Source organism: Sphaeramia orbicularis, chromosome 17 (genome assembly GCF_902148855.1).
Source record: "Sphaeramia orbicularis chromosome 17, fSphaOr1.1, whole genome shotgun sequence".
Lineage (NCBI taxonomy): Eukaryota > Metazoa > Chordata > Actinopteri > Kurtiformes > Apogonidae > Sphaeramia > Sphaeramia orbicularis.
The window spans coordinates 9,717,436-9,739,174 of record NC_043973.1 but is presented as its reverse complement, the minus strand read 5'-3'; the positions used below and the strand labels follow the sequence as shown (position 1 = coordinate 9,739,174).

Sequence of the window (21,739 nt, the reverse complement as noted above, 5' to 3'; positions counted from 1 at the left end):
AGAAGAATACACACCGCCCTTTTTCTCACAAATATGCTTAGAGATGAATCCATGTAACATTATGGGGTATTTTTTCAGAGCTCTCATTGTTCACTGTTAACTCAAATGCCCACTTTTGTATGAATCCCTACTACTCATCCTAATGCACACCTCCTCCTCCTCCTTTTCCTCCTCCAACTCCATGCTCTGAAAAAATAATGTGATCAACAGGCCAGTGGAGGCTCACCCAATGAAAAAGTGGGAGTGCCGCACCCTGTGAGCCGATTGGCGGCCCTGGCTCCAAGCAGAAAGGGGAGACACTGAAGCTCAGGGATTAGAGGTGGGTCTACGTATGTGTGCTGAATTGTGTACAGGAGGCCCTTGCACTGCTCTTCTTTCCCAGGAGGATACAGACCAGATCAGCAAGTGGCTCCAGAGTAACCCATTTTCTGCTGCGGCTCAGATGATATAGACCTGTCTGCATCTGCCCTACCACAATGGTTGTTCCTGAATCTCAGGACAAAATGTTCTATCCTCCTGATAACCTTCAGAGGGATGCTCATGTGCCAGACTTCAACTCTTATCTGGCACTGTACAGGAAGTCTCTAGAGAATCCAGAAGGTAGGTCAAACATGTCTTGTGTTTTTAGTGCACAGTTTGCATGTTTCTCTACTTTCTCTGAGCCTCTCTTACTTCATTTATCTGTACAGTCTCTAGTGCAATACTTGTAATATTGACTCAAAACATTGCTGTTTTTCAGCATTCTGGAAAAAAATTGCTGATGAATTCTTTTGGAAGAAACCTGCTACAGGACCAGTGCTGCAGTATAACTTTGACGTGACTAAAGGAAGCGTCTATGTCAAATGTATGGAAGGGGCCAAAACCAATATGTGCTACAATATCTTGGACAGGCATGTGAGAGAGAGGAACCTCGGTGATAAAGTTGCCTATTACTGGTAAGCAACAGCACAAGGCCACAGAGTATGAACAGTGGCTTTAATTGGAAATAGAGTCCAAAGTTATGTCAGGTATTCGAGTAAAGAGCAACTGCTATGTCCTGTGTGCTGTCTGTGGTGCATCATGACAAACCTCAGTCAGTACACTAGTCAGTCAGTCGAGCCTCTGTATACCAGCACATGTGAATGAATAAAAACACTTAATACTTTATGCAGTATGTTTTTGAGTTGTTGTAGGTTTTGCATTTGTATAACTTTTATTTAATTGTTATTTATTTTTCACATACACTGTTGCCCATATAGTGGGAATAAAATATTTTTACATCTTCCCAAGTGTAACTTGGGCTCAGTATGTAATTATTGCACCTGGTCAAAGGTGATTATTGATATGTATAAATAGGAATAGAAAGAGGAATGTGTCTGGAAACCAAATTATTCCAACTTTTTGGGCAACAGTGTTTTGTGACAAAAACGAGTGACAAAATTTGTTTTTGCAAAAGTCCCATTTTATTTTTCTACACAGTCAACTAACTTGATATTGATTGTGTACCATATATGTATCCACGGTTCTATTTCATTTTAGTTTGTTTGTATTGTGCATTTAGATTTAAATTCAGTATTAGGTTTCATTAACTATTTCAAACAATGTAAATTACAGATTACATTGTTAAAGACTACAATTAAAATAAGTCAGTGCTGTTGGCATGCTATCAAAATTTAACAAGACCCTAAACTATAAGTAAAATAAAAAATACATTTTTAACCAACATGCACTTAATACAAATCACTATTAAACCTTATTTTGATTTTGTTGTGAGTTTATATTACAGCACACACTGTATTTGCTATGGCCACTGGAGAAACTTAGCAAACAAGAATTATCTGCAGAATCAGCAGAGGTTCAGTGCCGCCGGGCACTGTGGGTACACTGGCCCACACAAGTGTCTACAAACTGTTTGCACTACACAACAAAGGCCTTATATAATATTCACGAACGTTTTCTATTTTAGAGCATCATGGGAAAATTTTATTGTCCATCACCTGTGTTATTACTTATTTAGGTCACACCTTGGCCTAGACTGTAGACTGACCCTGTTAAAAAAGTCAGGATTTTGATATTGTTAAACATTCGACAGCGCAAATGTTTTTTTTGTTTTTTTTTTTAAGTTTAATGTATCTTGCTTAATTGTTCCTTGTCATTTCAACTTTTGTAGACTATTATTTGCTGCATCAGTGTTCCAGTCTTTTCAAACAAGGCTGCAACACTGTCACCATTGAATAAGAGATCTCCAATTTGCTGGTAGCAAGTGGAAAAAAAAAATTCACACTGTGTTGTGACTCTGTAGTTCACCAGTTAAGTGATTATGCTTACTTGTAAAAAGAAACACAAATTAAAAGGCAATAACATAAAGGCGAATTCTTCTACAGAGACCATTGATGGTGATTTTATGTTGATACATGAGTACTATTTCCATGGTTGGAGGTGCTGATCATTATCTGTTTTTTCTTTATTTATTTTAGGCTTGATTTAAGGAATTTCTGATGAAAGATTTCCCAGAGCTCACACATAGGTTTCACAAGTGGTTTATTCCCATTTATATATAGTGATAGTAACAAATATAACACAGTAAGAGAGTTATTGGAGATTATTATAACCAAAAAGTTAAAAGATTAAAAAAAAATCAGTGGGATCCAGGTTTGGACTCTCTTTCACAATATGACCCTGAATCCTGGTATTGCCATTTTGAAATATGTCTCTGTAAGTTTTCATGTGTGGAAGATCTCATTTATCATTAATCCTTAGTTGGGGCAGCCACGTCTCAGAAGGTAGAGCAGGTCGTCCAATAACTGAAGGGTTGGCGGTTCGAATCCTGCTCTGTCCTAGTCATGTGCTGTTGTGTCTTTGGGTAAGACACTTCACCCACCTTGCCTCCAGTGTCAATCACACTGGTGTATGAATGCCTGTGAATGTTCGGTGGTGGTTGGAGGGGCCGTTTGGTGCGAATTGACACCCACGCTCCCGTCAGTCTGCCCCAGGACAACTGTGGCTGCAAACATAGTTTACCACCACCAGAGTGAGAATGTGAGAGTGAATGAAAACTGGATCAATACTGTAAAGTGCTAAAGAAATCTAATCCATTATTTTTATTATTATTGTTTTCAAGGCTTGATTGCATTTAGGTGAGTCCAAGTGTGAAAGGTTGTTTGTTGAAAATTATTTGGGGAGGCATTTTAAAATGGTGTTACATGTTTTTGACAAGTAGTGTCTCAGACCGTCGCCTCTATTCAGGGAGGGTTTGTCCACTTTCACAAACATGGCATCTTCAGCTCTTCTCTCAAACCATTTATCTTGTCTCGCCAATATTATGACATTTCAGTTTTCAAAGAAACCTCCAAGGGAAGACAGTCCAGGAGTGGTATTTTAATAACACATTCATTCTTAAGTATTTTAGGGATTTCAGAGGTGAAATAATGAGAAAGGTCTTTGTGAGAACTCTGAATAAAAGACAGCTCTCAATGAGAGCTTTTTTTCCAGAAAGACCTGGGAGAACTCCTATTACAGAAGTTAAACCATCTAGAGATAATATGATTTAATATACTGAGACAAAATAATAAATATTAAAGATGAGTTTTTAAACACTTGATACACTTTACAGACAGCTGTTGCATTTACAAGTGCAGAGTTACATCACTGTAATCATTTATTTCAACATACACTGACTGGCGATAAGGTCAATGTTAGGTTGTTGCAGTGGTCTGGCTCCAGTCCCATCTTAGAGGCTTTCTCCAGTACTGGCCTGTGAAACATTGTGCTGCATAGTTTTCTAAACTTTGTCCTGACAGACATCCAAACCCAATATAGACTCAGCAGCAGTGGGAACATGTCTCCTGTGTGACCCTTTAGGATTTACAGGATAACGTCTTGAGCGAGTGTATGTGATCAGTGTCTCTGATAATAATTTCATTCTGGGTTCTGTTTTTTTTTTCTTTTGTATGTTATCATCTCAGGGAGGGAAACTCACCTGACCACCACATGGTTATCACCTACCGACAGCTGCTGAGCCAGGTCTGCCGCTGTGCAAATGTCCTCAAGAAAATGGGTAAGATAGACTGGAGCTACACAAAGGAAACATAATAGAGCGCATTTTAGATCACATTTCAAAAGCAATAGATGAAAAGGCTGTTTAAGAAATTATCGGTATCAGCAAAACTTAAAAATTAATTGGTCCCACACAGATTTTTTTACTGCTAGGTTGTTGTTCAGGTCTAGGTTTATTAATTCATTAGATGCTCAGTTCGGCAGTTATCTCACTTCTAAAAAAAAAAAACAAAACATGAAAGATATTTAAGCCGCAGGAGCCAAAATCAGAAGAGCAGAAGAGTAAATATAAAGATAGATGACATGACACCATTTTAGTCATCATGTATGTAACCCTCCTACCTATCTGAAAACACCCATGACCAGACCTACATCAGGGGGCAAATTTTCTATGACTTGAAAACACGGTTGAGAGAAGGTCTGTTTCTCCATACTGTGCATTTTATTGACAATTGTAGCCCAGTTGTCCATTGATGAGGTACTTCTCTGTAGCACCCCCCCCCTCCTGGTGATGGCTTTCTTCCCTGCAACCAGGAGTAGTTTTTATAGATGTGTATCTTGAGTTGTAGGGAGAAATAATACAGCAAAGGAGCCATCAATACTTATTCTAAATATGATTCCTAGTAATATCTCACTAGAATGATTTGATTGAAGGACAGCCATATATTTACCATATGTCCTCCAGCAATGATCCTCTCCCTGAATACCCTGCAGCATGAATTTTAGCTTTGGAATGACAAAATATCTTAAGTTTTTCCAATAGAACTCACACTAGAACTTCATTTGGCCTTCCCAGTATCTTCCCAGTCATCCTCAGATATTTCCAGACCTTATTTTTTCTCCTATTTGTGTGTAATGTGGACTATGAAATAGTTTAATTTTATAATCTATGATACAGTAATGTGCAAAAGTCCTACTCCAACACTATGTTTGTTGGATTAGTAAAGTTATAATGGCCACACATATGCATTTCTCAGTCTCCTTATTAAGATCCAATCTAGATATATGTGAAATATGTAGTAGTAAAAAGTTTCAGGGTAAAAACAGCTTCCATAAACCAAAGCCCCCATCTGCATTAATCATGCGTTTAACCCATTTGTTCAGACAATATGAGATTTATTGCATTAATTTTCTGATGTTTTATACCAGGTTTCATTTAACACATGTTAACACATGTTTCTAACTATTTGTGCTGCGTCTTGTCATGGGGTCAGAGGTCACACTAAATAGTGACTTTAACCTTTACAACCCTTTTAATTCAGATTTTTGTGTGTTTGTTAAAGCTGTGCTCATATCTCCTATATTTTCTTGTTGTATCTGAAGAAAAGAGAATGCCAAATACATATCAACCCTGTATTAACAACAAAGCTAGAGGTGTCCTAAGACTTTTGCATAGTACCATGTATTCATAAAACAAAGTGTTTATTGGCTTTAACCTTGTAGGCAACTGTAAATATATTCGCCAAATTAGGTTCACTGTTCTTTGCCTGCTGGATTTGATTATTGTAATGTTCTTTGACCCCGGGGGGTACCTGAAGTTGCAGAAGTCTGAAGTTGTAGTTGTGACAATACTGTTTGTAATCCAGTTTCTGTAAGAAGCACACAGGGTGAGGTGACAACTTATGATTGATTGATTAAGTCAGCCTTTTCCTACCCCAGATTTGGTCAAAGTCTTGTTCTGTGATTATAATTCAAAGAAAGGAAAGCAACTAAATACTATTAATCATGAGGCAACATTTCAGATATCAATCATCATGATACAGATTTCTAAGTTGAATATTTAAATATGCTGTAATTATATTGTGAAAGTCAAATTTCCAGAATTATACATACAGCCAACCATTTGCATTAATATTTGGGTCAAAACTGTCATGCTGCAGCTCAGAACAGTATCTCCTCTGCCCTTGTTGCTTAATGGACATACAGGATCTGGCCTATATCCAAATGTTGCCCTTGACCTTCAGTGCTGTTTCTGGAACTGAGCTGAGCAGTGGTCTATATCTGACTGTGACGACTGCTGTCTTTTGCCTTCAAAGTGTACTTTTCTGAATTCATACATGCACATGTACTATAGAAAACCTTGTCTGTTTGTGTCATGATCCAGGTGTGAAAAAGGGAGACAGAGTGTCGATCTACCTTCCCATGATCCCTGAGCTGGTCTACACTATGCTGGCCTGTGCCAGAATAGGGGCTGTTCACTCCATTGTGGTAAGAATGAACCACAACCGTGAAACAGTCATGATGATTTCTGTTTTATAGTAGCCGACGCTCTTAGTGTTTTGACTTTTTGTTTCAGTTCAAGCAGAAAAAGGTAATTTCTTTTCATTTGACTTCTCTATTGGAAAAGTCCCTTATATTACTTCATATAAAGTGTATTTTCCAGAATGAGAACATAATACCTTTCTGTGTTTTCTGCTTTAACCCCATTCACCAAAGGAAACATACCTACAGAATACCTGCCTCTGTTAGCTCAGGCTGCCCCGCACTTGTAGTTATCAGTTGTTTTTTCTGTGAACATTGTGCTGACAGCACCTGCTCTCAAAAAAGAATAAATGGGTCAGACATTTACAGGCTGGATCCAGATTGGGAAGAGATCAGAGTCAGGACAAATCTGCAAGCAAGCCAACACTATTTTAGCCATTCAACCTTCCCCCTTTGTGCAAAAGTTAAGTTGTCTGTTATAAATATCGCCCGGCTGCTCCAAGGTGGGGTCCTCTTTGTGAACTGCAAACACCTGTTTTTGGCAGACATTGTAAACTGTTTTTTCAGTGCTTGGTCATTATTGAAAAATCTCCAGCTCTGACTTTTTATTGTCTTTGATATGAATGTCACTTAGTAAAGAATTCTGTATTAACACCAGCCATTTCTATTCTCATGGTGACTCATAAATTGGCCTGGCGTAAACTTCAGTTACTGAGCCAGCCTGAACATCCAGTGCCAGTCATGCAGTGACATTTTGCTGAGTCCAGCGTCCTCAGTGACCTGATTCATAATGCTGTCATCAACACCACTGAAACTTTACACTCTTTGACCTATTAACCTCAGCCAAGAACACAAGAGCATAGCCTATGGAGATGTGGCAAATGACATCACATAAAGACCAATTACAGATGTATGGTTTATTATGTAATACTGACCAAGGTTACTCTAATATCCATGCGTAGAAAGTGGACCAAATGCACCATCACTATGTTCACTGTATTTTATATATATAGCACATATATATGACCATTCAAACATACCCCCCGAATTTTCATTTGTGTTTCTGTCATTGGTTGTTTTCAGTCTGCTTGTTGTGAATTGTTTGCAATTTCAGTGTCAATACTCTTGGTTTTACTATCAGACTGATATAAACAGATTGTCTTACAGATCAGTAAGAAATTAATCATGACAGATACTGTCATGCACTATGTTTGTGATTTAATTTTTTAATTTTTTCAGAAAAATGCCTTAATTTATATTAAAAAAAAATTAAATGCTAAAAGGACTCTATCTCCTAATGGTGAAGACTGCTTTAAAAAAGACTTTGATCTGAATCTAGACCCAAAACAACTTTGACAAGAGCCAGGATATGGTTAAAACCTACCTGATGTAAAAATTTCAAGCCGATACGTGATGCAAATTTTGAGTTACAGGTGTAGACAGTCAGTTGTATACATATAAATGAACAACATTTAGACAGACAGGCTCAATTGCAACCCACACTGGGGTTGGCTACTAAAAATGCAATATATTGTAGACAGACAGTGCAATGTGTTAAGACATAACAGTATACAGCAGCATAACATCTGCACACAGTAATAAATAATTTACCGACAGTAAGAAAGGACATAGACAACACCAGAGGAGAAACAGAGATGATAAAGTGTTCAAAGAAGACAATCTTACATTCACTTTTAACCTGATCTTCCAGATTTCCTGTGGTGTTTAAAACCATAACAACATGGAATATACAGGGGTTGGACAAAATAATGGAAACATCTTAAAAAATCAACAAAATATAATTTAATATGGTGTAGGTCCGCCTTTTGCGGCAATTACAGCCTCAGTTCTCCGAGGTATTGATTCATACAACTTGTGAATTGTTTCCAAAGGAATTTTAAGCCATTCTTCAGTTAGAATACCCTCCAACTCTTTTAGAGACGATGGCGGTGGAAATCGACGTCTTACTTGAATCTCTAAAACTGACCATAAATGCTCAATAATGTTGAGGTCTGGGGACTGTGCCGGCCATACGAGATGCTCAACTTCATTAGAATGTTCCTCATGCCATTCTTTAACAATTCTAGCTGTATGGATTGGGGCATTATCATCTTGAGGTGAAGGTGTTTCCATTATTTTGTCCAACCCCTGTATATTGTAATGTAAAATTTAGATGGCTTGAGATGATGTTTGCATACCTATATTTTATTGAGTTATTAATGTTTTTAGCTAATTGTGGTATTGTGTTCTTTGTGGTAGTTAAATTAACTGTGTTGTAAAATATGGCCACAATTAAATGATTGCATGACTTGAAATTCAAGATTCAAGATTCAAAATGTTTTATTGTCAAGTGTTGAATACAGAAACAGGTTTCCCTGTATGAGGAAAATCTTACTTTGCCATCCACACTGAATGCCAAGAGAAATTAAGATGTAGTTTAAAAAAGAAGAAGAAAAAGAATTTAACTAGGAAATTAAAACAAACAAAACATAGTGGCATATAGGAATAGCATGCAAAAGAGAAGGAGCATAAAATATGAACTATTACAAAGTATTTACATGAATATGCAATGTATAAGTGTGCAAACTGTCAAATAAATGGTATGTAACATGTACAAAACTGCCAGAGATACATAATATGTTACATATGCAAAACTGTCTGAGATTACAAAAATGATGAAATATAGATTAAGGAATTGATATCTTTTAGAAATAGTGTCATTTGTTTTGAGATTTTCTTCATTTCCAGTTTGCAGGTTTCTCCTCTGAGTCTCTGTGTGAGAGGATTATGGACGCCCAGAGCAGCGTCCTGGTGACAGCAGGTAAGCCACGTTGTTAGCTCATAAACGTGCCGACACATCAGCATCAGGATGTGACATGTTTGAAACGTGGTTGTAAAGTTGTAAATGGACTCAATGTTTGAGTAACCTGGGTGAGCTGACACACCTCTTTCTTCTCTCTCCGCACATTTTGTAATGTACAGATGGTGTTTATAGAGGAGAGAAGTTGATCAACCTGAAGCAGATTGCAGATGAAGCACTGGAGAAGTGCCGGGAAAAGTACGTCCCGCTTTTATCAATAAAAAACGTCCTCAGTTTCCTGGTTCTCAGCAGCTGCACTTGTTTACACTGTAAAGGCACATGAGTGATACACACACCCACACCCACACACACACACACACGCACACACACACACACGCACACACACACACACACACACACACACACACACCTCCAGTGAAACCATATCAGCTGTTCACAGGGATGTCAAAGAACACACCCTGCCATGGTTTCCTCACTAAGCAGTTGCCGGGTAACATCAGTTTCATCAAGGAAGCCCAAGCTGCTCATCTCCCATGGCAACCTGCGCCTGGGGGGAATGTGAGCAGAGATGTGTAATACTACCAGGGGTCTATTAGTACAGTTAGGGATACTAGGAAACTGTTTACCCAGTGCCTGTGGTTCTCCTATGGAGCCTTTAAGATAAAAATATTTTGATGTTAATAACAACAGCTGGAAAAATAAAATCACTGTTTTTGTTTCTGTATTCATCTGTAAACCCACAATATGGACCACTTCCACATTAAAATATGTAACAATTATAAGACTTATATTTTGCTTTCTAGAGTCTACAGATTGTTTCCAGTGATTTTTAAATATGGAGAATTGAATTCTGTTCATATTATATGTTGAATCTGATATCCTGCTCCTGGTGTCTTATCCCCTTTACAAAGCTATCATTAACATTTAACATTATTGAAAGCAGTTCCACTGGAATGACATGTTAAAATGAATGAAACTGCAGTAATTTATGTATTATTCACCCCTAAGTGTAATATTCATACCATGTATATTAATCCTTTTATTGTGAAAGGTAATAATAGAATTGGTGGTGTTTTGATTGAGAGATGTCTACAGGCACACATTACATACTGAGTGTTTAATTCACTCAGTAATTATTCAATAATACATTATTTCACATTAAGTAGGTCATGCTGTTTCACCTCAGGACAGTTGTTTGTTTTTTTATCTGAAGCTTTAGATAATAGCAGGTTGTTGAATCGATCAGATTGTGAAGCAGAGATATTTTGCAGTGACAATTAATAAACAAACAATATTATCTCATAAAAACAATAAATACTAAAAGGTCCATAACTTATACTCTGGCTTAGTTTTGTTTGAAAAAAAACAAAACAAAACAACTTTTAACCAAATGAATATGTTACACAGACTGTGTCCAGAGCTTATATGGTAAGATAAATTTTAATCTTAATATTGTACTGCATTGAGATGGGGCAAGTGCATTTTAACTGGAAATGCTTCACTTATATTTGAAAGAATAAAAAAAAAAACAAATACCAGTGTGAATTAGTTTGTTTTTGCTGTAAATTCGAAACAGGTCTTCTTTGTAAAGCTAGCATAAGAACAAAGGCTGTTGAAAATATGTAAAACAAAGCTTATAATTTACATTTACATATTTACAAAGTGGCACATTAGATGTCATAATAAATACACACACAGTGGACAGCCATGAGACAGGTTTTCAACTAATCTTGATATCTCTTACCTTTTTTTAATTTCCTTGTAGAACTTCATCCAGTGTCACCAAATGCCTTGTTGTTAAACACCATGTTCTGAGGACAAAAAGTGGAGCTGCATGCAACAAACTGCAGGTCAGACATGTTTGGAAAAATGATATGGTTCCCTGTTTTTCCTTTAATGATTAATGTGATAATGCATCCATCCAAATACACTATATCCACTGAAGAACATGCAAACTCCACCCAGAAAGGCCCACACTAGTTGACACTGGGATCAAACCCAGGATCCTGTCACTGTGAGGCAACAGTGCTAACCACCATGTCACCTCCTTACAACAAATTAATAATACATTAACATCTAAATCTGTGTAGTTAATTCCTTAAAATATAAAGGATCGTGTCTAGGGCTGGGTATACTGACACCAGCACCTATACTGATACTTGTCTTCAATACTGGTTCCTGAATGATACTGGTTTTTTTTTCCATCTAATGCAACTAAAAGAAAATTACGCTTCACATTACTTCCAAAATCCGTAGTTTTATTTTATCTATTTTGCTCAACTGTATTTTTAAGCACTCAAGTCATTGACATAAATGCAAACCTATTTGCTAAAATTAGAAGTTTTACGACAACAAAATATCATTCATAAAAGTGTATGAAAACTGTTGTAGTCTACAGGGACTGAAAACTGGTATCAAACTACACAATGTTTTTTTCAGTATTTTTGACATAAAAGGGTGTGTTTTGCATCTGGAATTAAAACATAAAAATTCCCGAAATAAAACAATCAAAAAAATCATTCTTCAAATGTGCTGAAGGATCAGATTCAGAGTATATGTCCAGGGTTGGGACAGTACATTGCAGTTATGTGAATACAGTCATATAGTTAGTTCAAAAATAGCCTGATGAGCTCTTTGCTCTTGATAAGTATAGATGTCCTGAGAGGCTTTACGTGTCAATGTGTTTCTTGGCCTGTTCAGACACCCTGGGATTCTGAATACGATGTGTGGTGGGACGAGGCCATGAGAGACATTCCTGACGAGTGTGAACCTGAGTGGCTGGACGCTGAGGACCCACTGTTTATTCTTTACACCAGCGGCTCCACCGGCAAACCCAAGGTGAGACCCTCCAGCTGCATGTACAAAAACACTGAGCAGCTGAGAGCCATAGGCAACACATCTGCATTTGTTTGGGTGTTTTATGTATGACATATTATTACCACATTAGACCTTATAGCGTCATCTTTGTTTTTGTTTCTAATACTCACACCTGCAGACATGTCCACTCTGCACCCACATCCCCTTATTTTTGTTTTCTCCTGTCTGTGTCAGCCAATCACCTACTCATTCATGTTCCTGCCCCTGTTTACTGTACAGGGTGTTCTCCACAGTGTTGCTGGGTATCTGCTCTACACATCACTGACTTTTAAGTATGTTTTTGATCATCACCATGACGACGTGTACTGGTGCACAGCCGACGTGGGCTGGATCACAGGCCACTCCTACATCACCTATGGACCCCTCGCAAATGGCGCCACAAGTGTCTTAGTGAGTTTTCTTGAAAGCTCATATTCAATCAATCAAATCAATTGAATTGTATTTATATAGTGTCATACCATAATAAAAGTTATCGCATGACACTTTACATGTAGAGCTGGTCTAAACCAGACTCTTAAACCAATTTACAGAAACCCAACAGAATCCTCCAGGAGCAAACACTTGGTGACAGTGGAGGGAAAAATTCCTGGAGGATGGTCGTCTGTCTTGACCAGTTGGGGTTAAAGAGAGAGGGTTAAAGGAAGAGAGAGAGAGAGAGGTTGAGGGAGGGGGAAGACACATGAATGCACAGCAAACTACACTATGACTATTAAAAAAAAAAGCTAGAACAGCAGTCACTAATTTAACTACCAATAACTAGAACATGTCCATAATTACTCCAAATACAAGTACTAACAGTGGATATACTACTACTGCAGCTGCTTGTACCAATAATAGAAACCTCTACCATCCATGTAACTATATAATAAACACTATCACAACTATATGGATAAGTGAGTGATAACGATGGAGGCAGGAGAGAAGCAGGACCAGAGCAACAGGTCCAGAGATGATCCAGGGAAAACGTGTGAAAATAGGTGCGATAGACTTCACATCATGTTGTTCACAATGTGTGTTTTCTCAGTTCGAGGGTATTCCCACACACCCTCATGTCGGCCGCTACTGGGAGATTATTGAGAAGTACGAAGTGACCAAATTCTACACTGCACCCACCGCTATCAGGCTGCTGATGAAGTATGGTCGGGAGCCGCTGCAGAAGTACGAACCAAAGACAGATGTAGAAACCATGCACAAAACTCATTTTTATTTGTGTCACAAAGGGAAAAACATGTTAATGCAAATAATGTTTTCCACACAACACTTGGCAATATTTGAACTGTAAGAAATAACTATATTAACACCATAAAAAGTATCTTTAACTTTTTAACCATCTTTAATAGCAGAAAATAACTAAACCAGTCTCATTAATCATCATACTCAGACCAACATCAATGATACATATCAATAACTGAGGCAAAAGTACAAGTATTAGTTCAATTTCTTTAGTAATGTAAATGTAAAAAAGCTAAATATATTCCAAGTATGAAAATAAGAAGGTAGTCTTTGATGGACATTCCCACTGGCTATTTCTGTGTAAAGCAAACTGATTCAAAGTGAAGTATAGACTATTAAACCATTCTAACCATTAAAAAATAAATATTGTAAATAAAGAACATTAACATCACTCCAATGTGCAATAAGTTTTAAAATATCAGCCACAGAACTAAAACAATTTGGATACATTTTCATCTTTTATGTGATTTTTGTTTCCACTCTTTGTCTTGTTACACTTTATGTCTTTTATGTCATTTTTGTCCCATTACATTTTCTACATTATTTTCACCTTTTCTTCCTATATCTTTTTCTTGTTACATCTTCTATCATTTTCAACCTGTTACATTTATTAAGTGTAATATGCACAGAAGGATACAATAAGGTATATATTTTTGTTATTTGTGATAAAGATTGAAAACAGTCTTGTTAGGAAAATGAGCAATGATGTAAAATAAAAAGTAAAAAAAAAAACAGTTAAGTCAGCTATTTTGGTAAGTAGTAGAATGTACAGGTGTTTGTGTTTAAATGTAAGGCCTCAAACCAAAAAGGAGTTAGAAAAATAAATATACCACCCTCTCAGATCAGGCCTGTTTTGCCAGGTATGACCTCTCCAGCCTGAGGATTCTGGGTAGTGTGGGTGAGCCGATCAACCCGGAGGCGTGGCACTGGTACCACGATGTGGTCGGTCAGGGCAGATGTCCTGTGGTCGACACTTTCTGGCAAACTGAGACGGTAAGTGCTGCCGATGCCATCTGCCTGCTGTGGGGATGCTGCAGCTGCTGTTTAGATCAAACATTTCGTATGTATCATAGATACATTTAACCATGTTTCACTCCATATGCTGTGAACTTCACAAACAAAAATGCTCTCTAATTTCTCCTAAAGGGAGGTCATGTCTTGACTCCACTTCCTGCTGCCACGCCTCTGAAACCAGGCTCTGCTGTAAGTATTAACATCTACAGTACATCGATGCCAGTGATGTGCAGTGAGGTTCAGGGCTGGTGAGGCACTGACTCTTTTAGAGTCAGATCTACAAATATGTGAACCCAAAAGACTATCTTAATCACCATTTGATTGGCAACAGTTAACAGGTTATGTTTCATATCTCATATCAGCATTCTTTACACATATGTATTTCATTTAAAGTCAAAATTTTTGTTTCTTTCAAATTATGTTGGATGTATAATCTTCCATTTTGAGATCAAGGAAGAATAAACAAATCGCTGCACTCACAAGTGCCCTCTGCCATGAGGCGGGAGTACTGGCTGCCTCACCGAGTGCCTTTTTTATGCAGTTTTATGATTGATCTGCTAGACTGAACAAGTTATACACATACATTTTATATATTATCCAGACTATGGAAAGTAAGGGCATGTAATCAAAGAGTTTGAAACCATTTTATTGGTGATATACAGAGAGACAGCAACACACTCTAATTACCTGGGATGCCTATACAGTTAGTGAGGGATTACGTGATCCAAGGTGAGGCTCACCTCGCTGCTGTAAAATGCGGAAATGCCATAATTTTGAATTGAAAAATAATCACAATTAGTGGAATTGCATGGAAAATACATTTATCATACAGATCATTGGACAAATATCAATATGTATTTTATTTGATCATTATTTGTTTTGTTTTTTTCTTTTCATGATGACAAGTGAGGCTCTGCCTCCTCTGACCACACGACACAGACCAATGCTTTTTCTTATTCATTTTCATCAATACATATAATACAGAGTAAGACACGGAGGAGCTGTTTCACTGTTTGCTGATAAAAAAGCTTCATCAACATTTTAATTAAATCTGTGCAGCATTTTTCCATTTAAACCCTGATTATCTTTTCCATTTGTAAGACACTGTTCAGAACATTGTCATGTTTCATACAGCAGGTGTTAAATAACATGTTGAAGTTTCAGACGCGTAAAATCTTCTATTTCAGACGTTTCCATTCTTTGGAGTAGAGCCTATAATCTTAAATGAACATGGAGAGGAACTGGAGGGAGAGGCTGAGGGTTACCTTGTAAGTTCAAACTTCCTGTTTAATTATTATTTGTTCTGTTCTTTTCTGTGTTATTCTCTTTTCTGTTGTCTTTCTGGCATCACATTTTCAAATAATGTCAGTAGAACATTGATAAAATATCAAATATTTAAATTGAAAAAATAAACATTGTAAGAAGAAAATAAAGAGAATTTGTGGAAAGTTGAATTTTATGGTAGCAAAATGTGTCAACAAAATTGGGATGAAAAACTGGCAGAGGAACGTTCTGCTTTCATTTGTAATTTACACCCAAGTTTTCTGTAAATGGGATTGTATTGTTACATCTGCGAAGGAAGCAGTCAGCCATGTACAACTTGAGTTTAATGACCAACTTCCTGATTTCAACCACAATGATGAACTACAGATTTAACCCTGAACCCTGAACCACAACATCTACAGAGAATCACTTTGTTGAAATGTTTTTCTTCACCACTGTCAGCAAGTGTTTGCTCCTAGAGGATTCTGTTGGTGTCTGTGAATTAGCTTAAGAGTCTTGTGTAGACCACCTCTCAATATGAAGTTAACTTTTGTCATGATGTGGCACTATATAATTAAGATTTGATTGATTGATTGATTGATTGATTGATTGATTGATTGATTTATTAATGATGGCAAAAACCTATTCAAAATGATAATCTACTACTTTTTACTACTCTTTATTTATTAGTGAATTCAGTGAGGGTGCATTTTGTTCTCTTCTATAGACATGAACTTTGACTGGCCACTTTATTAAGTAGACCTGTCCAACATAATAGGCCAATCATGTGGCAGAAATCTGGTGCATGTAACCAAGTAGACATTATCTCCCAAAGGTCAAACAATGAACCCACTACATTTCACCAAAGATCATGAAAAAGGAAAAGAGCCTGGATGTTTTTTTCTTTTTTTTTAAACATTGCAGCACAGTGTAGTCGATTAAATAAAAACAGCGTGGCCTTGGTGCAGCTGTACACTCTTATTGACCTTGTAGTTGTTGCTGTATTTAGCTGTTCTTAGGCAAGCTACACTAATTCAAGTACATTTGATGTATACAGCTGAAAACCACAAAATAAAGCTCAGAGGGCATTTTAAAGAGCGAGAATAACCAAGGCGGGTCCATTTTTTTCTGTAGGTTTTCAGGAGGCCTTGGCCTGGAATCATGCGTACTGTGTACAAAAACCACGAGCGTTTTGAAAACACCTACTTTAAGAAATTCCCTGGTTTCTACGTGACTGGTGATGGTAAGCTAAATAAAAGCACTGTGACCTCTGTAGTACTGGAGAATTCTTGTGAAAAGTTACATTTTAGTTAAGAGGGAGAAGAAGACGCTGATTTTTTTGCCACTTTTTTCATTTTCAGGTTGCAGGCGGGACAAAGATGGGTATTACTGGATTACAGGTAGAATAGACGACATGCTGAATGTGTCAGGTGAGCTACAGCTGTGAAGGCGTAGCAGTTTATGGTGTCGGTTATTTTCTTGTTGATGAATTCATCTCCTAAAATTTGCGATTGCAGGCCACCTGATGAGCACAGCAGAGGTGGAAGGGGCTCTGGCCGAGCACCCAGCTGTGGCTGAGGCTGCTGTTGTGAGCCGACCTCACAAGGTGAAGGGCGAATGTCTCTACTGTTTCGTCACTCTCAAAGACAGCAAGGAGTTTAATCACACTCTGGTGGAGGAGCTCAAGAGACAAGGTGAGACACATGAGGAAGAAGGAGGATTCAAATAACAAGCATTTAAAAATGATGGTTTGGAGTTAAGGATGTAACGATTACCGGTATAATGATAAACCGCGGTAAAATTGCCCACAGTTACTATTACCGTTTAAATTCTAATAATTATCATGATAACCGTGTTTGATTACCGCACTTTTCTGGAGAAAACACTTATGTAAAGCTAGGCTTTTATGTCAAATATTTGAGTATAGTTTTAATTTATTACAATTGTAATTGTATATACCCAATATTTGGAACTGATATTCACTTTTAAAGTCTTTTAAAAGGTTTGTTAAGCATCTTTGTGTTATTTATGCAATATATACATTTTTCAAATCGGATTTTTATATATTTTGTGTTTTCAGTCCTTTTGTGTTGATATAGTAGATTAAAGTGAAAAAAATAATAGACAGATGAGACAGAAAAAAAGATACCAAACATGGGTATGGTAAACATTTGTTTATATAGTATATAAAGGCTAAATCAAAAGTACTGGAAAACGGACAAAATAGGCTCAGACCACTAAGGGTTAATATTTGAATGTTTCTGCAACAGAAGGTACAATGTACCAATTATTTTTCTTTTTTTTTTTTTTCTTTTTTTTTTTTCAAAATAACACATGGTTAAATTATTTCAGTGTGTGTATTCATACTTTTTTAACATTTTGAGCACAATTTCAATAATACCGTGATAATGATAACCGTGATAATTTTGGTCACAATAACCGTGATATGAAATTTTCATATCGTTACATCCCTATTTGGAATATTTCATTAAACACTGTACATGTTGAAAGGCTTCCCAGTTTTCAGAAAGGGTTCTCATATATATTGTACATGAAAATCAAATAGAAAGTGCCTTAAACGCACTTAATAGTGTTTAAGGCTAAAACATGTAACATTTCTGCATTAAAATAAATCACAGACATCTTAGAAGTAGACAAGTACACAGTGTATAGACCTCTTTAAACATGTTTATATCTTCATTAATATGACAGTGCTTAAATGAAGACTGATGCACAGATAGAAATAAGTCACCATGACACTGAACAGTGTTTAAAATGTGGAATTAATCAGTAAAAATTAACAGAACTCTCTCTCCTGGTAAAATTGAGACATTTTACAGCATTTTTTGTCTTTTAAACCTATGACCATCAGCTACACACTTACTGGATGGAGGAAGTGTTACACATCACCCATTGGTTTTCAAACTGCTGTTTTAAAGCCTCTAGCGATTTGGCCATCTCCATCATGGCTATTTAGAGCAAGAAATTTCCATATTTGGACAAAATGGGCGGAGCTGCAAAAGCGTAAGTAGTCAGAACCATCTGTGAGGGGTCAAGGGTGAGCTAATGCTAAACCTTAGCTTAGTGACTCAGTAAATAGGTAAAACATCACACGCTTTTACAGTCTTATTTGTGGAACCTAGTAACCACAACTATAGTCGAGGTGTCTGTCAGGAAAAAGTGAGTTTTCAAGATAAAACTGGGAGTTTTTCAGAGAATTTACCAGCAAATTCAGTAAAAAATAACCATATATGCACCACACTGGACCTTTTTATTATGTGAATTGGGGGCAGGGGAAGAACCTACAGGGAGCATCCGTTGCCAGCCGCAAGAGACATACCTGTTGTTGATTCTGGGTGATGGAGTGCGAGTAAATAAGCAGCAGTCAGTGAGAGAGATTGAGTGAAAAGCACAAGTTTGCACTTGATGTTTATGCGGTCGTAAGCTTTACACTCCGCCATTGTCTTAGAGATGCAACCCAGCACTGGCTGATAATGTGTCATCTTAGACTGGTGTCTGCTGCACGGGGTCAGTGACCAGTCCAACACAGCCCAGATAATCAACGTTAACTTGTCACTACTGGTGCTGGAATAGTCCATGAAGGAGGCACAAGCTAACCATGCCTGACTGACGTAGTGACATATTTACTCCTGCGTATTTGACAACGGGCTGTAGCATAAGTTACCTGGCAGAACCGCTAGTATTATACATGGTCTTCAGAAATAGCTAGCAGGTACCCTGTTATGAATGTTATGAAAGTATCCTGATTCTGATTCTGATTCTGACTGGAGCTGAGATCAGAATAACAGTAGTCAGTTCAAGCTTTGGGTCTGAATGTGAAATAATGAACATATCACTGTAGTGTCCTTTAATTATTTACTCTACTGCATTTTAGTGAGAGAAAAAATTGGACCAATCGCCACACCAGACTACATTCAAAATGCCCCAGCACTCCCAAAAACCCGCTCAGGTAAAAGGTCAATGCTTGTTCCTAAAAAAAAAAAATAACCCCTCACTCATCTTTTCCCCAGTAACACCTATCTCCTTCTCATATTCAGGGAAGATCATGAGGCGAATCCTTCGACAGATCGCCCGCAATGAGAAGGACCTGGGTGACCTTTCAACCCTGTCTGACCCTAAAGTAGTTGAGGTGCTGTTTAGTCAGAGATGTGAAGCTGCAGCCTGAAGGGGCTCCGGTCTCCTCAGACCACACCACAGTACAAATGAAGACGATCACAGACTGCTGGGGTTTGCATCAGTGTTAGTGTTAGTGTGCACTCTGTGAAACTACAATTACACCGCTGACACTGAGATGTATAAATTGTTGTTTTATTATAGGGAAAAATAATCCTAATCGTTCAGAGCCAGATTTGATGATTTCCAGAGGTGTTTCATGTTGACACATTAATACGGGGTTATTTTAAAGTGATTGTTGGTTTGTGTTTGGGCCAAAACTGAAGACTATAGCTATATTTTATATTAAAGCCAGTTCTTTTAAAGCTTTTTAGCTTTATGTCTCATATGATCAGAAAAGGTTGATCTATTTTAAGTGTCTTCCAGCAAAGAAGTCATGTTTGTAGAGCTTGTTTCTAATAGAGATGTATATTTCCAATCTGTACCCTAAGAATAAAGTGTTTTAAATTCTTTCGGTCTATTTATGATGAAGTTCAGCAGCAGAGCAACGCCCTCATGTGGTTGGGATCGTTCCCTGCAGCTGCTGTCTGATGATTGGTACTGTTTACTGTAAAGCCATCTATGCCTTTTGTCTTGTGCTGCTGAGCCGCTAATGATGCATGGAGCAAACACGGCTTTGTAGATGTGATCAGGGCGGCGAGGGAGTGGCGATTACGGGATGCAGAGAGGTTGAGGGACAAGGAAGAGATGAGGGGCTTGGTTTATCATAAGAGCACTGAGTTCTTTTGGAATTACAAGCATCAATGGTATCAGAAATGAGGAGGGGGGGGGGTGACAATAACCTGTTTTTAAGAGATTACACAGCATCAGGTTGTAATAAAAGTCACCTAAAGATACTGCTTCCTTATCTTGCAATTCATGATAGATGATGTACAGACAGCAGAGGGGCTTTGTTTCTGTCTGTCACATGTCATATGTATGCAGTGTGTGTGTGTCCGTGCGTGTGTGTGTGTGTGTGTAGGTGGGGAGGACGAGGAAAGAAGAGCCCAGAAACATTGAGATGGACCATGTTACATCATCACCCCCAGCAGCAGAGGAGTGGTTACCATGACAACCTCTTCTTTTTTTTCCCCCCTCCACACCGTTTCCACTCACCCTCCTTATCATCCTCCTCCTCTCCTCCCTGACAGCCCACCCTCACTTTCTCATCCTCTGGTCACAACGTCAATTTGCAGATATTTTGTAACCTGACAACAATGAAAACACAAAAGATCAGATCAGAAAGCTAACAGCTTTGTTTCACACACACAGATAATGACAGATTGCATTGACTTACATCAGTTTCCTAGAGATATATCTAACCTTAACCATAACTGCAACATTTTTAAACCAAGCCTTTTATTCTTTTTTGTTAAGTTTTAGTCATGACGGTTAATAGAATGGCTAGATATCGCCCCTTATGTCAGGGGTATCAAACTCATTTTAGTTGAAGTTCCACATTCAGCCCAATATAATTTAAAACAGGCTGGACCTATAAAATAATAAAAGTAGAAAGAAGTAAAATTACATTATGAAAATGTTTATATCTCCAATTTTCCTGAAAAATCTAAATAACATGAAAAACCTGAAGTTTCTTAAGAAAAATTAGTGTAATTTTAACAATATTAAGCCTCATTTTATCATTTACACATGTACATTTACAACATACATATCACAGTGGATCTACAAATACACAAAACATTTAGTGTTAGGCAGAATACTGGTCAAATTACACTTACCTTGAGACATTTTATTGTGTTCATATTTTTCCCTTATTAGTCAAAGTTTTTTTTTTAAATAAAAGGATAGTTTGCAAATGTAAACATTTTCATGTAATTTGATTTTTTCAAATGCTAAAACAAAGACAAAACATTACAGTTGTCATTATTGATGGGTTATGTGATAATATTTTACTTGAGATCATATTGGTCAGTATGTTGAACCTGAACTTAAATGATTTTGACACCATTGATTGTTAATATCTTCAGTGTCATTTTTACATTTCACAAATTCATCACACGGGCCTCATTGGACCCTTTGGCGGTCCAGTTTTGGTCCACGGGCCTTGTGTTTGACACCTGTACCTTTCCGTGGTACCTTACCTCAGAAAAAATATGTACA

The 21,739-nt window shown here is 37.4% G+C and overlaps 1 protein-coding gene across 1 annotated transcript; it reads left to right on the top strand.

Moving 5' to 3' along the window:
• The first annotated feature begins 250 nt into the window (after window positions 1-250).
• acss2l (acyl-CoA synthetase short chain family member 2 like) lies at window positions 251-20,093 on the top strand. The gene is made up of 18 exons (XM_030160563.1): window positions 251-600; window positions 740-935; window positions 3,945-4,036; window positions 6,140-6,243; window positions 8,986-9,058; window positions 9,220-9,295; window positions 10,824-10,908; window positions 11,759-11,896; window positions 12,155-12,325; window positions 12,960-13,093; window positions 14,029-14,161; window positions 14,315-14,371; window positions 15,370-15,450; window positions 16,580-16,688; window positions 16,807-16,875; window positions 16,963-17,139; window positions 19,341-19,415; window positions 19,504-20,093. The coding sequence occupies exons 1-18, from the start codon at window positions 477-479 to the stop codon at window positions 19,629-19,631; spliced, it is 2,022 nt and encodes a 673-aa protein (XP_030016423.1). The 5' UTR covers window positions 251-476; the 3' UTR covers window positions 19,632-20,093.
• The last annotated feature ends 1,646 nt before the right edge of the window (window positions 20,094-21,739 follow it).